Genomic DNA, 22,585 nt, shown 5'->3' with positions numbered 1-22,585 from the left:
CACCCTGGCTCTCAGCCAGGACTCCAGACCCGCCGGAGACTCCCTGGTCTGTCCCTCCGGTTCCACCCTGGCCCTCAGCCAGGAATCCAGACCCGCCTGATCTTCCCTGGCGCAACCCTCCCATCCCACCCTGGTCTCTGCAAAGGACTGTATGGACTATATGGACTAAGGTTACGTCCGTGGATCACGGCTGAACGCGTCTTCTCCACACTCACTTACAAACAAAAAAAATGATTTGCCTATCGTGCATCTACTCTACACCCCACCACTAAAAAAAAAAACGGATTATATCCAAGACTTCAGTCATAAATTAGTATTAATATTGATAGCATCACTGGTAGCTTCGTTGCTAACTCACTGTCCATCTGTTAAAATGGCGAATATATCATATGTAAGTAGTCTACCTTTTGGTGCAGGTGAGGACACATTTGAGCTGCACGCACTGCAGTCTGAGCTGGAAACTGTTGAGAAACAGATCCACAACCTTTTATTGAGACAGGCCAAGCTGAGAGACCGGTGTTTGGCTCTTGAAACATCACGCGCAGATGCACACAAATCAGTGTTTACTAACCCACTGACTCCGACCGCGTCTACTCCGTGCGTTCCTCAGCATCGGTCGCGATCAGCCATGGTCTCGTTCACTCCGGCTCCAACACGCCACCACGAAGCCTGGGTGGTTCCGCAGCGGAAGACGCGAGTCAGGTTTAGACCAAGACTTTCTCCGACCCTCCCGGTTTTCGAGTTATCCACACAAAACCGCTTCTCCCCTCTTCGCGAAACAGAACGCGATGCTGTGATCATCGGCGATTCCATCGTTCGGCACGTACACGCTACGTTAGGTAAAAGTAAGGTGCACAGTCACTGCTTTCCTGGTGCTCGTGTTTCTGAAATCGCTGCTCGCGTTCCCGAGATTCTGAACGGTGACGAGCGCGTCGGAACTGTGGTCCTGCACGCGGGAGTGAACGACATCAGGCTGCGCCAGACGGAGGTTCTGAAGAAAGACTTCAGGAATCTGATCGATACGGTACGCAGCACATCGCCTGAAACAATGACCATTGTGTCAGGACCGCTTCCCACGTACCGACAAGGGCATGAAAAGTTCAGCAGATTATTTACGCTAAATGAATGGTTAATGTCATGGTGCAATGAGCAGAAACTGCTCTTTGTAAATAATTGGAATCTGTTTTGGGAGCGTCCTAGGCTTTTCCGTGCTGATGGCTTACACCCAAGCAGATTCGGAGCGGATCTTCTGTCAGATAACATCTCCAAAATGTTAAATACCCTTTGACTAGTAACCAAAAGTCCAAATCATAGTCTCTGCTGCACCAATTTAACTGATATAAATACTAGTGTAGAACATTGCATAGAAACCGTGTCTATTCCTCGTTTAGTGAGATCAAATAATAAATCTACTGCAGGATCTAGGAAAAATCTAATTGTTATTAAAACAGAAAATGTTGCTATTAGTAAACAAAAACTATTTCTAAAGCTAGGTCTTCTAAACATTAGATCACTCACACCTAAGGCAGTTATTGTAAATGAAATAGTCACAGATAATAGCTTCGATGTACTTTGCCTTACTGAAACCTGGCTTAAACCAAATGATTATTTCGGTATTAATGAGTCTACTCCTCCTGGATACTGTTATAAGCATGAGCCCCGTCTGATTGGTCGTGGCGGAGGTGTTGCAACCATTTATAGAGATATTAGCTGTGTCCCAAAGTGAAGGCTGCGTCCTTCGAAGGACACGTCCTTCTAAGGACCCAGCCTACCCAGCCTTCCCAGCCGTCGAAGGACCCAGCCTACCCAGCCTTCCCAGCCGTAGAAGGACGCTCCGAGTCTAGCCTTCGTTGGATTGTAATTGCCACCAGGTGTTCCCCATTATGCTGTCGCCTAGCAACGCTGCGATAGGAGAGCTGCCATCATACGCATCAATTACAAATAAAAATGGAACAAGAGCAAGACTACATCATTTTATTTTTCTTATTTTATGTTTTACTGGAGGAGATGATGGGGATGTTTCATCCCAGGCGGCGCCGCCGGGTGATGTATCTCCGGCTTTGTCAAGACCGTGGCCAGGTAAAGTAAACTGGTTTGCTGCATCATATTCAGAAGTTGCGTCCTTAATTGCTGGAGTACACAAGTTGAGACTGTACTTGAGTCATGTTATGATAGGCTACTTATGAAAATACAAAATACACATAAAGCTGTTCAAATGTTTAGTTATAGGCTAAGTTACCTTACGAAGATGCGATTTTTATGTAGTTTTATTCTCTTGATCATGGTGATCTTATTCAGGCATGTTTCCAGCGTGCTTTGTTTTAACGCAGTCGAAGCATAAAACACAAAACAATAAATAAACACAGTGAAATATACTTCTTAAATAAATACAGTGAAATATACCTCTTTAATATATATAGGTAGGCTACTCCCGCTCGCCTTCGGATGCAGCCTTTTATATGGCATGATGCATCTGTATAGCAACATTTCCTTAAAATTGTGCTTGTTTCATTTTCAAAATAACCTGTGGTTGACTGTAAGCAAGTACATTCGTTAAGTATTCACATACAAATGTGAAGTAATGAGGGTTTTTTTCTCTTTCACAGGACAGCAACACTACAAAACCATGGTATTTTACAATATGATAACTTGTTCTATAGTAAACTATTCAACAGTAAATTAAAATATAACTACCTTCAACATATTCAGAATTAAAATGCAACATACACATAGCCAAGCAGTAATATGAATGTAACAAAATATCTAAAAACCCTGACAAACAGTTTTTTATGCAGAATACTTAACTGTTCTTTTACTCTTCATATCTTAAGTAAATTAAATACAAGTATGCAAGATAACACTTGTACATAAGTAAGGTTTTAAATATAACTACTAAAATTTCCCCAATGTGCCATTAATACTTACTAAAAGTATTTTAAGTATCACTATATCTTCCAACAATTACTTTGTCACAACTTTAAACAATCTCTCTTTGTTTGTTTCCCTAAATCAGACCACACCCCTGTACTGCAGGATAAACCTGAATGTCCCAGTGCTGGACGGGTTCTTTAATGACCGTGACACACGACCTGATTTTCGGCTGAGCAGGGAGGCCCTGAGAGTGCTGCTGGACCTGTTGAGAAGTGACCGGCAACACGGATGGGGTTCCACAATAGAGACCCTGGTATTTCTTTTCTGGCTGGCGTGTGGTACATCCTATAGGGTCGTCTCCAGAGCATTTGATATGCCTCGTTCCACTGTCCACCGCATTGTCCACCGGGTCGCTGAGGAGGTGGTGGCCATCCGCCACCAGGTCATTCGGTTCCCCAACACCCCAGAAGACCTGGAGGCAGTTTGCCGTGGCTTTGCAGGGCTGGCCAGACACAGAGCTTTCTTGAAAGCTGCTGGAGCAATCGACGGCTGCCATGTCCGCATCAAGCCTCCAAGCGGCCCTGATGGTCAATGCTACAGGAACAGGAAACTGTTCCCGTCCATCATCCTCCAGGCTGTTTGTGACCATCAGGGCCGCTTCATTGACACCTACGTGGGCTGGCCGGGGTCAGTGCATGACGCACGGGTGCTCCGGTACAGCCCACTGTACAGGAGGTCAATGTACCCTCCTCCAGGGCACTTCATCCTCGCAGACGGAGGGTACCCATGTCTCCAACACCCACTCCCCCTCATCACTCCCTACAAGAGGCCAGTACGAGGTGTGGGAGCCCAGCGCTTTAATCTCCATCATTCCAGGGCACGCTCCATTATAGAGCGTGCTTTTGGGATGATGAAGACCAGGTTCCGATCCATCTTCCTGAAAGCGCTGGAGGTGCACCACACCTTTGTACCTCATGTAAGTTAAATGAAAAATACATTTGCAAAAAACATAATTAACTTCTTTCTTCCAGACCATATCTTTTTTTTTTTTTTTTTTTCAGGTCATCACAGCCTGTGCCATCCTCCACAACATCTGCCTTGGGGTTGGTGACATCATGGCCCCGGAGGATGAGCATGAGGAGGATGATGCGGAGGATGAGGGGGAGCATGTTTTGGAGACGGTCAGTGGGGCTCCCTGGCGTGACCAGCTCTCTGCAGAGGTGTCTGCCCTGGAGGAGGTTCCCATTGACCATGATTACTGGTAACAGGCAAGTCAGAGAAGTTTAAAGCTATAATGGCCAAAACCAAAAATGTATTTACATAGAATGGGTTTACATGTTGAAATTTTTGATGCTTTGATTTGAGGATGAGAATTTATTTTATTCTTCCCTCTTTTTGAAATGATTCAGTGAGATGGCAGCCGTCGATTGAGTCAGCCCTGCAAACCTGTTGTTAGACAATGCAGTGGACAGTGGAAATTATGCAGTCAAACACTCTGGAGACCATCCTAGATGATGTCCCACCCACCGGCAGAGAGGCCTTACCAGCGTCTCTATTGTGGAGCCCACCGGGGTCCAGCGGCACCACCAGGGTCTCCCTGCTCAGCTGAAATCTTAATTTATGTACTGTTCATTTATGTACTGTTCATTTAAATTATGTTGTCAGATGATATTTAAGTTATGTTGTAAATGGTTATTTATTATTTATAAAACGTTATTTATCTATATAATTATTTATTTTTTCCAAATGTTATTATTGTATAAAATATTGCCTGTCATTAAAAAAAATAAGCAATGTCAAGAACGGTTCCTTTTTATTTCATATCCCAACACATCAAGTTACTTAAATAAACAGTGCACAGAAATGGAACAAAAGTAATGTTTATTATTCATTTTAAATAAACTGTACACAAGTTTGGAAAAAAATAGATAATTTAATATAACTTAGATTACAAAAATAAACTGTACAAAACTTAAGTTTCCTCTTTCCATTTAATTTAAATTAAAAATCCTTATTTATATATACATTATAAAAAAAAAACTATTTCTCCACCATGCGCTCAAGAAGCGCAAACAGCCTGTCCATCCGGTCCCTGCTCTCTCGAGCTCTCCTCTCCTCTGCCTCCCTTTGCATAGCCATGTCCTCTCTAATGAGGTCCAGCATCTCCTCCTCATAGTCCCGCTTTCTCCGTGCTCGTGGTGGTGCAGGTGCTTCTGCTGGTGCTGGTGCTGGTGCTAGTGGTGCTGGTGGTGCGGGTGCTGCTGCTGCTGGTGGTGGTGCGGGTGCTGCTGCTGGTGGTGGTGCTGGTGCTGCGGGTGCTGGTGCTGGCTCCTCCTCACTGTGGCCACCCACTGCTGAACTTGGCCCTGGTGTGTCCTCACGGATTGAGGCAATAAGGACAGGGGGATTGGTAGAATGCCTCTGCCCCAACACCTCATCCATGAGGACAAACCAGGGCCACGTTTCAGCAGTGGGTTTCCCACCCACTCCCTCTCCTGTCCCAGGATACTTGCAATCCTAAGGCAGAACAAATTAACCATGGCTTGTTAACAACAACAGCACAATATATTTCAGAAAAGATGTGTGTATTAACTTTCTTACTTTGTATTTTGTTTTTAAGTTGTCCCATTTTTTTTTTGCCTGCATGGGGGTTACCTTCGCCTGCAGGCCCATTTTCTCCAGAATTGCTCTAAAAAAGCAGAAAAGGGTACTTATGAAAAATTATAACACAGGGGTGCAAATTAAATATTAACATTAGTGCATTGTTAAAACTGAAAAAAGACACATCAGGACATGCATTCAAAATAGTTTAGAAATCATATTTCTGGATACTCAAATGTGGTTAAAACCTTTGTAAACATAACTTGCATGACAGCACTACAAAAACACATAAAAGTGAAAACCATTGCATCATCTACTGCTTTTCTTATTGTTGTGGGTTTTCTAGGGTGAATGATATTTATTATAATACACAAGTGAGACAGATTACTGCAAATTTTACAAGTAGGTGTTGTCTTACCTCCAAGCCACACTGGCGGAGTTTTTCACCCCGGTGAATAAATGCTCGTTTTCAGACCGCAGTGTAATAAACTGAGTGGTCTGCTCCTTGCTCCCTGAAAATTATTAAAGTAATTAGCACAAGTTTTGCGTCTAACCACCTGACAAATAAAGCCACCCAATGGTAACAAATGAGTTAAGATGAAGTTTATAAGAAATAAAAACTTGTGGCTTTTGACTGTGGTTTCGCTAGCTATTTAAGTAAATGAAAACATAATACTTACATTTAAAAGTGAATTTTCCCTCACCGGCCGAACTCGAGGACGCCATTTTTTCAAATGAAAATGCTTTCGTCACCGGCGCGCAATGACTTATGGGGTAGGATAGGCCACTAAGGATCCGTTTTTGTATCCTTCCTTTCATGGGGAAAGAAGGGTGCATTTGGCGTCGCTTTTAGCCTTCGTCGCGGCTCGATGACGCAACCGTCCTTCGAATACGGCCTTCAAGGATGCATAACTGAATTGGGACAGCCTTCATCGAGCCGCGGTGACGCAATCGGCCTTCAAATGCGACCTTCCAAGGATGCAGCCTTTGAATTGGGACGTCCTTCGTCGCGCCGCTGTGACGTTTCGTCTCGCCGCGGTGACGCAATCGGCCTTCAAATATGGCCATCCGGTCTTCAAATACGGCCTTCGAAGGACGCAGCCTTCACTTTGGGACACAGCTTCTCTAAATGTTACTCAGAAAACGGGTTATAAGTTTATTTCATTTGAAGTACTTGTACTAAATGTTACGCTCTTAGATGTTAGAAAAACATCCCTATTATCTCTAGCCTTGGCTACCGTATATAGACCGCCAGGGCCTTACGCTGATTTCCTAAAAGAGTTTGCAGATTTTCTCTCAGACCTATTAGTCAATGTCGATAAAGCACTAATTGTTGGAGATTTTAACATACACGTAGATAATCCAAATGATGCGTTAGGGGCTGCGTTTACAGATTTATTAAATTCATTTGGGGTCAAGCAAAACGTCACCGGACCAACACATCGTCTTAATCATACACTCGATTTAATTATATCACATGGAACCGATCCAACCGATATAGATATCATTCCACAAAGTGATGATGTCACTGATCACTACATGGTAACTTGCATATTACGTACTGCTGTAATATGTCATGCGGCGTCGTGTTATCAACCAGGCAGAACAATCCTCCCATCCACCATAGATAATTTCTCAAATTGCTTATCTAATCTGTCTCAGCTGCTGCCTGAACCCAAACAAACAGATGAACTAGAAGAACTAACTAGCACTATGAGCACCATTCTCTCTAGAACATTGGATGTGGTTGCACCTATTAAATTAAAAAAGGTCAGAGAGAAAAATAAAGCACCATGGTACAACAATACTACGCATGTTTTAACCCCCTGAGGTCTACGGTATCGCCGGCGATACCAGCTCGCTTTTTTTTTATCAATGTAAAAGAAACTCATAAATACTCTGTTGACTTTGATTTTCCATAGGAGTTTCATACATCAATCGATTCTGTTAAATGTGTATTATTTTTGTGTATACTCACAATAAAAACAAAGTGTTGTGCTTTTTGCCAAATAAAGAAAAATAAACACGAAGCGAGTTCTGCCTTCTCTCTGCCAGTGAAGTCCATTCTGAAACGCGTCCGAAAATGAACAATAACTGAGCGAATACTCAGTCAAACAGGCATACAGACACACAGGCATGAAGCTTGAATTATCTTCTTTTAAATGAAGTAATTTATATAAAAAACAAATATTCTCATCTTGTGAAATCTGTATTAAAAGAGAGCGATTCCAGTCGAGCTCATCTCATCTCATTACGTTATAATCGGCCCCGCCCACGGAGAGCGCGCGCTATTCAAACGCAAATGACTGAGACGATCCCATACAAACTGTGAACGCCCACATATCAGCTCGAGAAAACACATCAAGTTTATTCAGATAAGTGTAGTTGTCTACACTGTCTCGCAGCGCTGTGAGGAATAATAATAATGGAAAACTTACCTCAGAAGTGCTGGTATTTCGAGGAGCAACGGATGGAATAATGTAGTAAGTTTTTTTTTTCATTCTCAAGTAAATCGCGTTTCTGTGTGAATGAATGAACGGCAGAGATGCGCTGTTTACCACAACTCGCAAAAGGACGGTTTAAATTTGAATTGGGTTTCTGTGTGTGAATGAATGATCTGCTTTTAGCAAACTATTTTGCTATACTGAGTAAAATCGATTGAAATATGTTGAAATAAAATGTATTTGTATAAGCAACGTATTAAACTGCAAATTAACATTTATATTCCTTATAATAAAAACGAAAGACCTATGTTACAGACATATGAAAGACAACATTTCGTTGATTAGTTTTGGATAGATTACACATTTTTACTGTAAAATATCTGCCACCTCAAATAAGCTTTTGTTTGCCAATTTTTGCTAATATGTTAAATATAGTATGTTTTGTCAATGTAGGCTATATTCGAAGTTTGAAATATGTATGATAAAATGTATACTTTAGTTTTTACAAAGAAAGATTACACTTCAATTGTTGTTGTAATTGTAACCTTTTTAATAAAAAATATATATATTTACAAGGTAGATGTAAACAAATTTTAAAAGGTAAATATAAGCATTTTCTTTAAATAATTTTTATTGTGTTTTATTATTGACAAATTTGGGGAGAGGATACATATTCCAAAACTGAAAATACAGTATGAGAATTAACTGCACAATTAATAGACATGTTTTCCTTGGATATTATACAATTTGCAAGCAAAATTTGTGAAAAAAAAAAAAAAATTGACATGCTTCCAACTGTGAACCAATTTGGTAGAATATATATATATATATATATATATATATATATATATATACTGTATATATATTGCTCTTGCATTCTTTCTTGTGGCTATAGGTGACACACCTGAATGAATGGCTCATTAAGTATGCGGGCCCCATTGTCTCCTAAGGTGTGAACCACTACATATGCATGATGCTGTTGAATGGTTGACGCCCTTTGCGCATATTGCCTTTACAAACAAAAAGTGTTTTACAAGATTTAAATCAATGTATTGTGTTATGTGAATGATAAGGGCAGGATGATTTTCACATCATTTTGAAGAAAAAACTCTAGGCAAAGACATCAATTAGTCAAAAGTCTTATTGACACGTATTTAGTATGTGTTTTGTGGCCTTATTTCAGAAACTTTAGTTTTTAGTTTTTTCAATAACCATGCATAAACATTATTCTCTCAAAAATACAAACATGTACATGCATGTTGCTCACATATTATGGTAGCCCTGTTTGTGCTAAATAGAGTGTAATTATACCTTTGCCATTAATATGTTTATAAGCAACTGAAAAAAGCACAAATGTCAGGGCATGTCAGAACATCTCAAGGACCCCAAAAACCCCTCAGACCTCAGAGGGTTAAAGAGAGAAACCCGTATTTTAGAGCGTAAATGGAAACAAACTAATTTAGAGGTCTTTAGAATCGCGTGGAAAGACAGTATGTCACGTTATAAAAAGGCCCTAAAAGCGGCCAGGGCTGAGCACCTCCGCAAACTAATAGAAAACAACCAAAACAATCCAAGGTTTTTATTTAACACCGTGGCTAGACTAACAAATAAACAGACGTCACCCGAACAAAATATCCCGTTACAGTTCAGTAGTAATGATTTCATGAACTTCTTCACTGAGAAAATAGAAAGCATCAGAACCACAATTGTAAACGTTCAATCTTCAATCGCGCCTTATAATTCAGCTTCAATTATCACCCCGCAAGAACAATTACAGTGCTTTACAACTATAGAACAAAAAGAGTTAAATAAACTTATCACTTCATCTAAAACAACAACATGTTTATTAGATCCTATACCAACTAAACTACTGAAAGAAGTGTTACCTGTAGTGGAAGAGCCTCTCCTCAATATTATTAACTCGTCTTTATCTTTAGGTCATGTTCCAAGAACATTTAAACTGGCAGTTATAAAACCTCTCATTAAGAAACCACAATTAGATCATAATAATCTAGCAAATTATAGACCCATTTCAAATCTTCCATTTATGTCTAAAATATTAGAAAAAGTGGTGTCCGCTCAACTGGGCTCTTTCTTGCAACAAAATGATATCTATGAAAAGTTTCAGTCTGGATTCAGACCACATCATAGCACTGAAACTGTGCTCGTTAAAATCAAAAATGATTTACTTTTAGCTTGTGACCAAGGCTGTATCTCAATACTAGTTTTACTTGATCTTAGTGCTGCGTTCGATACTATAGATCACACATTACTCTTAGATCGACTACAAAATTATACTGGTGTTCAAGGACAAGCATTAAGCTGGTTCAAATCATACCTATCTGACCGCTACCATTAGTCTATTTAAATGGAGAAAAATCGATCATAACTCCAGTAAACTATGGAGTGCCGCAGGGATCTGTGTTAGGCCCTCTGTTATTTTCAATATATATGATGCCACTTGGAAATATTATAAGGAAACATGGAATTAGTTTCCATTGTTATGCTGATGACACTCAAATATATATTTCATCACGGCCGGATGAAAACGCTAAATTTTCCAAATTGACAGAGTGTGTTAAAGATATAAAAGATTGGATGACGCGTAATTTTCTTTTATTAAATCCAGACAAGACAGAGGTAATACTTATCGGTTCAAAAAACCGCCCACAAAACCTCGCACAATACAACTTTAACATCATAGGATGTCCTGTTACTTTATCCTCTACAGTAAAAGACCTGGGTGTTATACTCGATTGCAACCTGTCTTTTGAAAATCATATTTCATATGTTGCAAAAACCGCCTTTTTCCACCTTAGAAACATTGCTAAGCTACGTAATATGCTATCAGTTTCTGATGCAGAAAAGTTAGTTCATGCATTCATGACCTCGAGACTGGATTACTGTAATGCTTTATTAGCTGGTTGTCCTGCATCCTCAATAAACAAGCTAAGCTACGTAATTGTTAATGTGTAAGTTAAACAAATACGTTCTATATTTATGTAAAATTATGTATGTATGTGTAGCCTATATGTGTAATATAGCCTATATCCTATTTTTATAATATATAAAAAATGATACATGCACATTTTTTATATATTATAAAAATAGGCTATAGGCTATATTACACATAGGCTACACATACATCATTTTACATAAATATAGAATGTATTTGTACTACTAAGAAAGCTAGGGAATCCTATCATAAGATTAACAGAATAATAATAAAGATTTAAAAAAATTCTTAAAGGTGCATTAAGCAAGGTTCTGAGTTTTTGCAGAACTATGCCACCTCTGGCGGCAAGTGAAACTGCAGCCAGAGATGTGCACGCTCATGGACCACACGCACACGCACGCTTGCACGAGCACGAGCTGTTCATAACCAAAGGAGCATCAGCCGCAAATCTTTTGTTTACAATCATAATGTCTTCAGAGGTAATAAAGTTATAAATCTGCGTATTATCTATAAATTGTATTATTATGGAAACACGTTCATGAACAATATAAGTTGTTACTTTGTAAAAGCTCAAAGCACAGTCGGTCAAAAAAGTACACTCAATTGTCTCAAGGTAATAAACAATTAAATGGCACTATGACGTTACCATAAAAGCCAAACAGGCTAATCCGCCGAAGATTTGCGGGGGTTTAGCCTGTTTTATTGATCTGCTAAGTAGCATATTCCAATAGCAATACATCCTAATTAAGCAGTAATTTGCTCAAAATTTGTGTCTAATTATCTAACTTATATATCAGCATTTTATATCACACTCAAGATATTTGAACTGTTTTAATCGAATAGCAAATCATTAAACTACATGTAGTGCAGATTTATTTAGTAGATATTTTGAAAAAAGGCAACTGAGCATCCCGTTTGAGCCCTAGAGCAGACCGGAGATCTCTCCATTTATTGAAAGCCTTCCCTATGTTTACTCTCGTCTTATTCCGACGCCTGTCTGAGTCCAATTTTGCCCTTTTGGTTGCACTAGAGACAAGTTTTCTTTTTTTTATCTTGCGTGGAGTTTGCGTTGGTGTTTGAAATGAACTACAAGCAGGTCTCTTACAATCCATCTTCTACGGAGAATGCCGGCGAATACACAAACCTGCCAGACATAGCTATGTGAGCGTGCCGTGAACGCGCATGACGTCACGCCCAGTCTAAAATTCCGTCCCGAATCCCTCTTATTTATTTTACTTTACAGGATTATAGAGACAATCTCAGTGATCAGAGAACGGCTCATTCAGCCCATCAGGCAATTGTTTAAGCATGTATGGGTTAGAAAACGGGTATTTTTAACATGAAAAGTTGCTTAATGCACCTTTAACATGTATTATATTGTATAGTACATTTGTGCAATTTGCTTAAAAAAAAAAAAAAAAAAAAGTGTTCATGTGATGTCGACAAACCGTGTTTTCCCCTATAGCTTCTGTGCGTCACCCACCGTGCAAGTATGTACCACTTGCAAAAAAAAAAAAAAAAAAACGCAACGCAACACCATTTGCGGTACAGTAAGTGCATAAATTCGACGTGTTAAATTCTTTGTGCGGCTCAAGAAGTTCGCAAAAATAAGACATTCCTTCCGCGGAAAATATGTATCTTTCATACAAGTAACTATCAGGAAAGGCAAGGGGATTTTGTCTGGCTAAAAACTCTTTCTCTACGAAGTGCTCGTCAAACAATTTGCGCTGAGATGTCACAGGATTTGGAAGAAAAGGTGAAGTCATTGTAACAGACACTGGGAATAAGTTACGTCACCTATGTTTCTTTGCTCTCAGCTGATTGGTCAAACTTCAGTCTGAGATCTTGAATCCAGAACATAACCTGCCCCGGAGCAGGTTAGCCGTGCAGCGTAAGATACCATGGCGACGAACACCGATTAAAGCCAAGCTACTTTCATAGTACCTAAAACCCAGGGTTGGCGGAAACTAAACTGAAACATAGCTGGCTAGCCACCTAAACCGGCTTCATGGTATAGGCCCCTGGTTGATGCCAGAGGCCTGTCTTGTTTTCCCCCACGGGGAGTTTTTGTTTGTAGTTTTGTTTAATAAAGATCCTGAGTTTTCTGCACATGAATCCTCGCTTCACTATTTACCATCCCGTGACACTTATGGAATAAAAAAATAATTTGAACATTCTAAATTAATATTTGAACATTCACAACTAAACAGCTGCTTCAATGATATTGCTGGACTGCATAACTCGTGTTTCATTCCTGATCATCTTGAAATCATCGTCCATCCAGACTTGCCATCTTTCCACTTCACCATTTGTCTACTACAGATTTTTCCTTGTATTTGGCCCAAGTGATCAAGTGTGTGTAGAACTTTTGATTACCTAATTTGACACACTTATGGTGTTGTAAAAATGCAAGTGTTTACAGAGCTTTATTTTTATTCTCAAAGCTTTTCATTTTTAAATAAACCTCTAAGTGTCTGTACAGCAGTGCCTATATATACATATATGTAACACAGTTTACTGGTAATGATGGTGCTAATAATAAGTGATAAAAAGCATTTGCAAATGTTGTACAAATGACAAAATACACATACTCATGTTTGCACCAGTAGAATGTGTTCACTTATATCCTGTAGCGTGCACATACTCTCTAGTGGCCAAGTGTGGGTATCTGGACAGACCCCATGTTTGAGTTTCTCTGTTCTTAGGCCACTTTTATCTGTTGCTGTTTGAACTGAACAGAGAAGGGTTGAGTTCATTAGTGAAGACTGGTGATACTGGTTACTGAGAGCCTTTAAAGTTTGAATATTGAGAGAGTTTGACTAGTGAGAGAGTTTGGGGCATTAACAAAGACAAAATGAAGAGGAAGGGAAGACAATTATTTTTTTCTTTGGGGAAAAAAATAGAAATGTTTTTGCTCATATATTAGGCTTCCTCTTTTCCCTCTTCTGAAAGCTGAGACCCGTCACATTCACAACAGAGACGAGATAAAGACATGAAAGCTTTCATTCCTCTGAAGTCCATCTCTAATGTTAGTGAAGATTATTAGACTCATTATCCCACTGAAATAATATCATCATCTTCTTCTGCTGTTTCAGAATAAACGTCTTTATTTCCTCCGTCTAAATACTTGATTGTGATTGGCTGGAATGTGTTCATTAAAACATTGTTACATTTTTAAGAATTAGTCTTATTTAGAAAATTCTTCTTTAGTTTCGTGTCATACTCCTGCTGTTCTGTGTTAGTTTATAGAACATGAACACATTTGCATGTAAACACATCCTCATCACTCATTTGTTTAGGTCCACATTTAGACTTTCAGGGTGGACAATCTTTACATCTCTGACGTGAAACAGAAGCAGAAACAGTGTGTTATTTTTCTAGACACATTCCATGGTCTCATTCTTTCTTATTCATCTGTTAGTTTTATTAAAGGGATATTTCACCGCTGGAAAGATGAATGTGTACTTAAATTGGGTCGTTTATGTAGTAAAAATGTGAAATTATTTTAGAAGTTGGAGCCTTCTAGACTGAGAAAAGCCAGAAAATTTATTTTTGGCACATGTGGATGAAAGACAACAACTCCCAGAATGCACTTGCTTCGCTGCTCTACGAGGTCACTCCTGAGCCGCAGCTGCTCCGGCCGCCTCTTGTTCCTCCATCATCCGCAACTGTTCATCGCTGTATTGCGGCTCGTACAGGTTGCCACGGGCATCGGATTCGTGCATCAGATCTTCAAAATCCCCTTCTGCCATATCATCTTCAAAACTACCTTTCTCCATCGTGGTTAGCCTACTACTCAGCTTTCTCCACAGAGCAAGAGCCTGTTAGCTTAGCTTAAAAAAAAGAAAAAATATGGCTGACACTATTTCTACATTCTGTGAGTGAGATCCCCCTATGGGCGGGTTGAAGACATGCGGAACGAGCTCCTCCTACTGGCTGTAGTCTCTCGCCTCTGGACAAAGTGGCTGCGTCCGAAACCGCATACTCAATGAGTAGGTACTTAATTTCAATAAGTACTTACTTAACCCCCTGAGGTCTACGGTATCGCCGGCGATACCAGCTCGCTTTTTTTTTATTAGTGTAAAAGAAACTCATAAATACTCTGTTGACTTTGATTTTCCATAGGAGTTTCATACATCAATCGATTCTGTTAAATGTGTATTATTTTTGTGTATACTCACAATAAAAACAAAGTGTTGTGCTTTTTGCCAAATAAAGAAAAATAAACACGAAGCGAGTTCTGCCTTCTCTCTGCCAGTGTAGTCCATTCTGAAACGCGTCCGAAAATTAACAATAACTCAGCGAATACTCAGTCAAACAGGCATACAGACACACAGGCATGAAGCTTGAATTCTCTTCTTTTAAATGAAGTAATTTATATAAAAAAACAATTATTCTCATCTTGTGAAATCTGTATTAAAAGAGAGCGATTCCAGTCGAGCTCATCTCATCTCATTACGTTATAATCGGCCACGCCCACGGAGAGCGCGCGCTATTCAAACGCAAATGACTGAGACGATCCTGTGAACGCCCCCATCAGCTCGAGAAAACACACACGTTTATTTAGATCATTGTTTACACCGTCTTGCAGCGCTGTGAGGAATAATACTAATGGAAAATGTCCCTCAGAAGTGCGGGTATATCGAGGAGCGAGCTGAGGAATACAAGTAAGTTTTTTCCTTCTCACGTGAATTTCTTCACGTGGGTTTCTGTTTATGAATGAATAAACGGCATGAATGCGCGCTGTTTACCACAGCTGGCAAAGACAGTTTAAATTTAAATCGCGTGTGTGAATGAATGATGATGTTTTAGCAAACTGTATTGCTATACTGAGATAAGTAAACATCGACTGAATGTTGAAATAAAATGTAGGCTATTTGTATAAGCAACGTATTAAACTGCAAATTAACAATATGCCCTAATATTTCATGAAAACAACGTTACAGTCAGACGAAATATGAAAGACAACATTTTGTTGACCAGATTTGGGTACAGTTTTTACTGTAGAATATACTGCCACATCAAATAAGCTTTTGTTTAGCCATTTCTATATATAAAATACTATTTTTGTCAAAAATAAAGTCATCAACTAAGATGTTAGCTGTTCCAATGTTGGTTATATTCAAACTAATGAATACATAGATAAAATGTAGGGCCTATAATAATTTTTTTTTACAAAGAAAGAGTACACTTGAAATATTGTTGAAATTGTAATTATTGTTGTAATTGTAACCGTTTTAATAAAATAGCAAAACATATATACAAGATAGATGTAAGCAAAATCTTAAATGGTCAATATAAGTCTTCTTCTAAATATATCTTTTGTCCTTGCATTGTGGCTCAGTCAGTGTCACACCTGAGTGAATGGCTAATTATGCAGAGTGGGTGGGACATTGTATTCTAAGGTGTAAACCACTCCTCGTTCACGCCCCCCTCGCATATTGGCTTTCCAAGCAAAACCTGTTTTACATCAATTTAAATCAATGTATGGTTTTATGTGAACGATAAAGCAAGACTATTTTCACATAATTTTGAAGAAAAAACTATAGGCGACGACATCCATAAGTCAAAAGTCTTATTGCCACATATTTAGTATGTGTTTTGTGGCCTTATTTCAAAAATTTAAATTTTTAGTTTTTTCGATAACCACACATAAACATTATTCTCTCAAAAATGAAAACATGTACATACATGTGGCTCACATATTATTGTAGTCCTGTTTGTGCTATATAGAGTGAATTTACACCTTTGCCATTAATATGTTTATAAGCAACTGAAAAAAGCACAAATGTCAGGGCATGTCAGAACACCCCCAGGGCCCAAAAAAAACGCTCAGACTCCAGAGGGTTAACGAGCGCTAAAAGAGTAGGTACTTTATAGCCAGATCTCGTTGAGTATGAATGCGAACCGGACATCTGCCATGTTGACGTTATCATGTGACCTACGACGCGTTATCACACGCGCAACAACTTAAAAGATTTGAACGATACGTTTAATTCATCTATCTGTAAATATCTTGATATTGATTAAACTTGCTCATTTTGTGGTCTTTTTGAAGAAACTGCTGCCCGTTTATGTTGTGAATACATTTAGGGTTGATTTAAGTTCTTATATTTAACCCTACTAATGTGACCCACCGTTATATCCTTAACGATATTATTTATTTTTATTACGGAATCCCAAAATTGTCATCTCTTGAATATGTTGTTAATTTCTTTATTTTATATCCAAACATTTTCATCCACAAGCAAAAGTGGCTTACTGCTTTATGTTTTCCTCTTTTTCTTGATGAATTTAACTCTCGTTTCATCCCTCAGGCCTATAAATAACAAAAAATTCATTTTTTAAATGTATTATAATGAATTATTTAAGAAAATATATATTAAGATATTCAACCTTGTAGGTTCTTTTTTCCTGTGTAAAAAATCTCATATTATGTATGCAAACCATAGATGCAAACCCATGATATATATATATATATATATATATATATATATATATATATATATATATATATATATAGACCTTATTACATCAGTAACTCGACAGCCCTACCTAGAACGGTTTTCTCCAGCGTTTGTAATGTCTGCACAAAGGGCAGCTGTGCGGAGATTCGCCTTTGGAGAAAACTGTTGATTTGATACTCGAAAAATGTAAGTATCATTACTATTAAAAAATGAATATTACCCCAGAATGAATTGCATTGCTATCCCACCCCAAAACATACAATAATAACAACAATGATAAATGCTGAACAATACTTAATTATATTACTTTTTACTGAAAATGATATAATTCAATAAAACAAAATGTAATGTATGTCAAATGACATAGCTATGCATGAATACACTCTAGATGTATAGTGAACATATCTACATTTTCATTCAAACAATTAAATAGCCTCGCTTACTCTTTTATGAATACTGATGTTTCGAACGTACTGCTTCCTTCACGTACTGTTTTCGCCTACTATATAGTAGGAAAGTAGGCATATTCGAACGCACTTAAGTCCGAATCTCGCGATAATTAGTACGTCACCCAGGTAATTCTCGCCTACTTTTTTGGATTCGTACATACTTTTTCGCTCGCCTACTCTTTTTCCCATACTAAATAGTAGGGAAGTATGCGGTTTCGGACTCAGCCAAAGCCTCCGATGACGCTAAATGACGATTTTTGTGTCATTGGAGTTTTTTTTCCAGACACACAATACAGAAATCTCTCGTCTCAGGAGGACATCATTCATCAATCCAAAATACTACCGGGTTTCTACTGATACAAAGCTTAATGCTAATCGGTGAAGTATCCCTTTAAGTTACACTTCTTAACATTTGTTTTTCTCTGGCTGTTATAAAGCACATTTGTTATAGAAAAAAGCAGTGACAAATGATCATGTAGTAGATGATTATTATGTATTGATGATAACATGTAGTGGCCTGAGGCCTAAACCATGAAACCGATTTAAGTTAACAAAGTATGTTTCAGTTTAGTTTGCACCAACCCTGGATTTTAGGCACTATGAAAGTGGCTCTGCTTTTAGCATTCACCAAGATAGTCACGGTACCTACAAACTTGATTGGATTGGTTTGGTTTTTCAACTCGAAACTAATCCTGTAACTAATCCTAATCCAATCATTCATTGTTATAAATTCAACTTTTTTTTTTGTCTTGTGGACTATATGTGTCGGATTGAAAATAATCCAAGATATTTTAAATGAACCAAGACATTTGCTTGACTGTTTTCCACCCCCTCTTTCAACCACAAGGACCATTTGGAGTTCCCAAAGAGGGTGATAGGGATCAAGGCCTGTAGGCCAAGATGTTTTGGGGGTTGATGAATTGTCACACCTTTAGTACGGTGGGGGAAGTTGTAATTATCTGATTGGTCAGTGTGAACCTCTCACATTTGGGTTTTAGTCACATGGGCATGGAAGGGATAAAAGAAGATTGATTGTCTCTTTTGATGCTCTGGCTCTCTTATTCTCTGGGTCCCTTTCTTGGGGCTCTCTCCTTTACCTGCTCTTTCCTCTTACTCTCTACACTCTTGTAAGCCCACGCTCAATCGGCCCAATGGAGGCATCCAGTCAGCGGGGAAGGTCTTTTCTCGTGGCAAAGTATTTTTGATTAAATTAAATACATTTTCTCATATGTATTTTCTCGTTATTTCATCTGACTCCATAAATGAAAAGGTTTTAATGATATCTGTGCATCATTAAATGTGAGCGAATGTTTGACTATTCTTTTTAACTCTTTACTGAAAATAATGTCAGAGTCCTGTTAGAATAATCAAATGTTTACAATTTATTATGTCAGGTAAATGTATCATGCCAATTACATTATCAATTCAAAGATAATCAATACAAAACACAAAATGCTCTGGAATAAAGAGAAGAGATGCAAACCCGACATACATATATAGGAAATGTATGATGCTGAGAGTCCCGGCGGCTCTCAGCATTCACGGGCTGATCTGAGGTACAGAATCGCGCTGATCCTCTGGTTGCATTTCATCATATAGACAGAAACTTCTTTCACATGGAAACATATGCTAACAATGGAAATTTGCATTGATCACCGTCCCAGACTTACTGGGGGCAGAATTTGCATTGAGTTTACACTTTTTGGGAGCAGGAGGCCATTTGCCTGGAGACCCACCCTCCTTTGTGTGCCAGTTATCTCTAAACTCTTAACCCCCTGAGGTCGGCTATCGCGCCGGCGCGATAGGCTCGTTTTTTTCCTTAGTGCAAAAAAAAAAAAAAAGATTACTTTTTATCTTATATGCTTGTGTTATACATCAATCGATCCTGTTAAGTGTGTATTATTTTTGTGTATACTCACAATAAAAACAAAGTGTTGTGCTTTTCGCCAAATAAAGAAAAATAAACATGATGCGAGTTCTGCCTCCTCTCTGCCAGTGAAGTCCATTCTGAAACGCGTCCGAAAATGAACAATAACTGAGCGAATACTCAGTCAAACAGGCATACAGACACACAGGCATGAAGCTTGAATTCTCTTCTTTTAAATGAAGTAATTTTTATTAAAAAAAAATTCTCTGTTTATGTAATCTTTATGAAAAGAGAGAGATGTCAGTCGAGCTCATCTCAGCTCATTACGTTTTAATCTGCCCCGCCCACGGAGAGCGCGCGCTATTCAAACGCAAATGACTGAGACGATCCCATACAAACTGTGAACGCCCCCATATCAGCTCGAGAAAACACATCAAGTTTATTCAGATCATTGTACTTGTTTACACTGTCTCGCAGCGCTGTGAGGAATAATAATAATGGAAAACTTACCTCAGAAGTGCTGGTATTTCGAGGAGCAACGGATGGAATACTGAAGTAAGTTTTTTTTTCATTCTCAAGTAAATCGCGTTTTTAAATTTGAATTGCGTTTCTGTGTGTGAATGAATGATCTGCTTTTAGCAAACTATTTTGCTATACTGAGTAAAAATCGACTGAAATATGTTGAAATTAAATGTATTTGTATAAGCAACGTATTAAACTGCAAATTAACATTTATATTCCTTATAATAAAAACGAAAGACCTATGTTACAGACAAATGAAAGACAACATTTCGTTGATTAGTTTTGGATAGATTACACATTTTTACTGTAAAATATCTGCCACCTCAAATAAGCTTTTGTTTGCCAATTTTTGCTAATATGTATATAGTATGTTTTGTCAATGTAGGCTATATTCGAAGTAATGAATCCTTAACTTTGAAATATGTATGATAAAATGTATACTTTAGTTTTTACAAAGAAATATTACACTTCAATTGTTGTTGTAATTGTAGCCTTTTTAATAAAATATATATATATATTTACAAGGTAGATGTAAACAAATTTTAAAAGGTAAATATAAGCCTTTTCTTTAAATAATTTTTATTGTGTTTTATTATTGACAAATTTGGGGAGAGGATACATATTCCAAAACTGAAAATACAGTATGAGAATTAACTGCACAATTACTAGACATGTTTTCCTTGGATATTATACAATTTGCAAGCACAATAGAAAAACATACCCATGTGCATTATGGAACCGGTATAGCTTCCTGTTACCGTCCACTGAGATGGCATGCATAGACGGACTGCAAGCGGGACATTTAAATGGCTGGACACCACAAAGCCTCTCAACCTCATGCAGGGCAAAGGTCCACTCCAGAAAGGCTTTCTGGAATGTGTCTCCACTCTGTTGAAATAACCAAACCAATGACTTTAAGGAACAAACAGCATCTTAACAGTATACACTGAATAACAATATTTACCCTGCCATTGTACTCTGTTATTCCAAGGAATGCTTGACGTGAAAGACCTGGAGCAAAAAGTTTTAAGTCCAGAAAAGACCTAAAAAGGCCAACCTCATACACTGTCTCAAAATGTATAGAGGCTGGCCAGTAGCCAGACTTGAGGAGATCACTGAGCCCCACTGCCCATTTTGTCCTGCAGCATGAGCACTCCAGTGATGGAAGGGTGAGATTGTACCGGCCTATAATAAAAAAAAAGTGATGCATCACAACAGCTTTAAAATTCCTAATCACAGATATTATATGCAAGCATTGAGTTCTTATATTAACCTTTATATGCTGTTTTCATAAAGAGAAAAAAATACATCTTACCATTAAAATGAATTACAATAATGGGCTTGCCACTGATCACTCTGCATGAACCTTCTGAACAGGCACAGATTTTGTCTGGCAAAAGTAGCGGAAGATATCGGACTAAAAAAGCAAAAGCAAAAATAAATAAATAAATAAACTCCTTAGTGAAGGATTCATAGACAAGTAAAATTAAATATATAATTTCATATATTTATTAAATATAATTATAATTTTACACTAATGTACAGCCATTTAAGATGTACAGAATGAAAAGAATGATGGGACACATGAAAAGCATACCCTGTTCAGAGAACTCAAATGTCTCAGAATGTCTCTTCACTGCAGTGGTTGGACACAATGGCTTGAAGAACCCATGGGCCATAGAGTCCCTGTTATGGAGAGGTAGGTGCTGATGGACATCTCCATCACACATGCTGCATAGATACTGCCTAGGTAAACAGTCCCTGCACCGTACAATGGCCTCAGTAGTTAAACAGTGTTGGCAGATGCATTCCTGAACATGTTCAGCTGCCAAAATATTTTTAACCATGGCCTCCCTTGCAATGTGCCATCTTTCATGGCTTAGGGACTGCCGCTTTTGCCAGGTTGTGACCAAAGACACCTCTTCAGGATGAACACATTCGTCATTAAGGATGTGCCCCAATTCTTCAATGAGTGAGACTTGATTGAAGGAGAAACAAGAAACAGTGATATATTCAGTACATGTACAGTATGTTGCAGCTGCCAGAATATTACTTCAATTCTATAAACCAGCTGCCATCACATATAACTATAGTAAACAGTTACCAGTTTCTGCTCGATAAACAAATTCCTCTTGGATGGGCAAACTGGTGGGAGCTTTAAAAAAAGAAAAGAAAAAAGAAAAGTGAATACATAATGCTTTGGGGTTTAAAAATTAAAACAGACTGAATATTACAAAATAAAAAACAATTTGGGCTAAATCAGGTTTACAGAGATTTGATTAATCCACACATCTGTGATCTACACGTAATGCCTGGTATTGACTTAAAGTAGTGTGCAGTTATCTCACCATAAGGTAACCACAAACATATAGTGCATCAATAAAAAGCAATTGTTGCGCACAGCAAAC

General features: G+C 38.4%; 2 protein-coding genes and 1 long non-coding RNA gene across 4 annotated transcripts; 1 reads left to right on the top strand and 2 right to left on the bottom strand.

The window, feature by feature from the left end:
* Positions 1–1,713: 1,713 nt before the first annotated feature.
* Positions 1,714–4,646, top strand: LOC309492465 (putative nuclease HARBI1). 2 transcript variants are annotated; one of them, XM_082161465.1, is made up of 5 exons: positions 1,714–2,079; positions 2,607–2,629; positions 3,014–3,847; positions 3,933–4,139; positions 4,281–4,646. In XM_082161465.1, exons 1-4 carry the CDS (start codon positions 1,884–1,886, stop codon positions 4,134–4,136), a joined length of 1,257 nt encoding a protein of 418 aa, XP_082017591.1. In that variant the 5' UTR covers positions 1,714–1,883; the 3' UTR covers positions 4,137–4,139; positions 4,281–4,646. The 2 variants fall into 2 exon arrangements, with proteins under 2 accessions (XP_082017591.1, XP_082017592.1); XM_082161466.1 differs by lacking the exon at positions 2,607–2,629 and having other exon boundaries at positions 1,983–2,079; positions 4,281–4,642.
* A 177-nt stretch (positions 4,647–4,823) lies between these two features.
* LOC309492510 (uncharacterized protein) lies at positions 4,824–5,786 on the bottom strand. Its single transcript, XM_082161533.1, has 2 exons — positions 5,473–5,786; positions 4,824–5,388 (listed from the first exon to the last, which is right to left on the bottom strand). The coding sequence occupies exons 1-2, from the start codon at positions 5,542–5,544 to the stop codon at positions 4,912–4,914; spliced, it is 549 nt and encodes a 182-aa protein (XP_082017659.1). The 5' UTR covers positions 5,545–5,786; the 3' UTR covers positions 4,824–4,911.
* Positions 5,787–20,283: 14,497 nt separating this feature from the next.
* On the bottom strand, positions 20,284–22,004 carry LOC309492559. The gene is made up of 4 exons (XR_014203580.1): positions 21,775–22,004; positions 21,493–21,594; positions 21,142–21,362; positions 20,284–21,065 (listed from the first exon to the last, which is right to left on the bottom strand). It is a non-coding gene; the product is annotated as an uncharacterized lncRNA (long non-coding RNA).
* Positions 22,005–22,585: the final 581 nt, after the last annotated feature.

Source organism: Leuciscus leuciscus, assembly GCF_965113295.1.
Source record: "Leuciscus leuciscus genome assembly, chromosome: 2".
In the NCBI taxonomy this organism is placed as follows: domain Eukaryota; kingdom Metazoa; phylum Chordata; class Actinopteri; order Cypriniformes; family Leuciscidae; genus Leuciscus; species Leuciscus leuciscus.
The sequence above is the reverse complement of the archived record's forward strand: the minus strand, read 5'-3'. Positions and strand labels throughout refer to the sequence as shown.

Coding starts and splice junctions, on each gene's coding strand:
- LOC309492465 (XM_082161465.1), top strand. CDS start 1,884: ATGCTGTCGCCTAGCAACGCTGCGATAGGAGAGCTGCCATCATACGCA. Junction 2,630..3,013: donor AGCAACACTACAAAACCATG/GTATTTTACAAT, acceptor TCCCTAAATCAG/ACCACACCCCTGTACTGCAG. Junction 3,848..3,932: donor ACCACACCTTTGTACCTCAT/GTAAGTTAAATG, acceptor TTTTTTTTTCAG/GTCATCACAGCCTGTGCCAT.
- LOC309492510 (XM_082161533.1), bottom strand. CDS start 5,544: ATGGGCCTGCAGGCGAAGGTAACCCCCATGCAGGCAAAAAAAAAATGG. Junction 5,389..5,472: donor ACTTAAAAACAAAATACAAA/GTAAGAAAGTTA, acceptor GTTCTGCCTTAG/GATTGCAAGTATCCTGGGAC.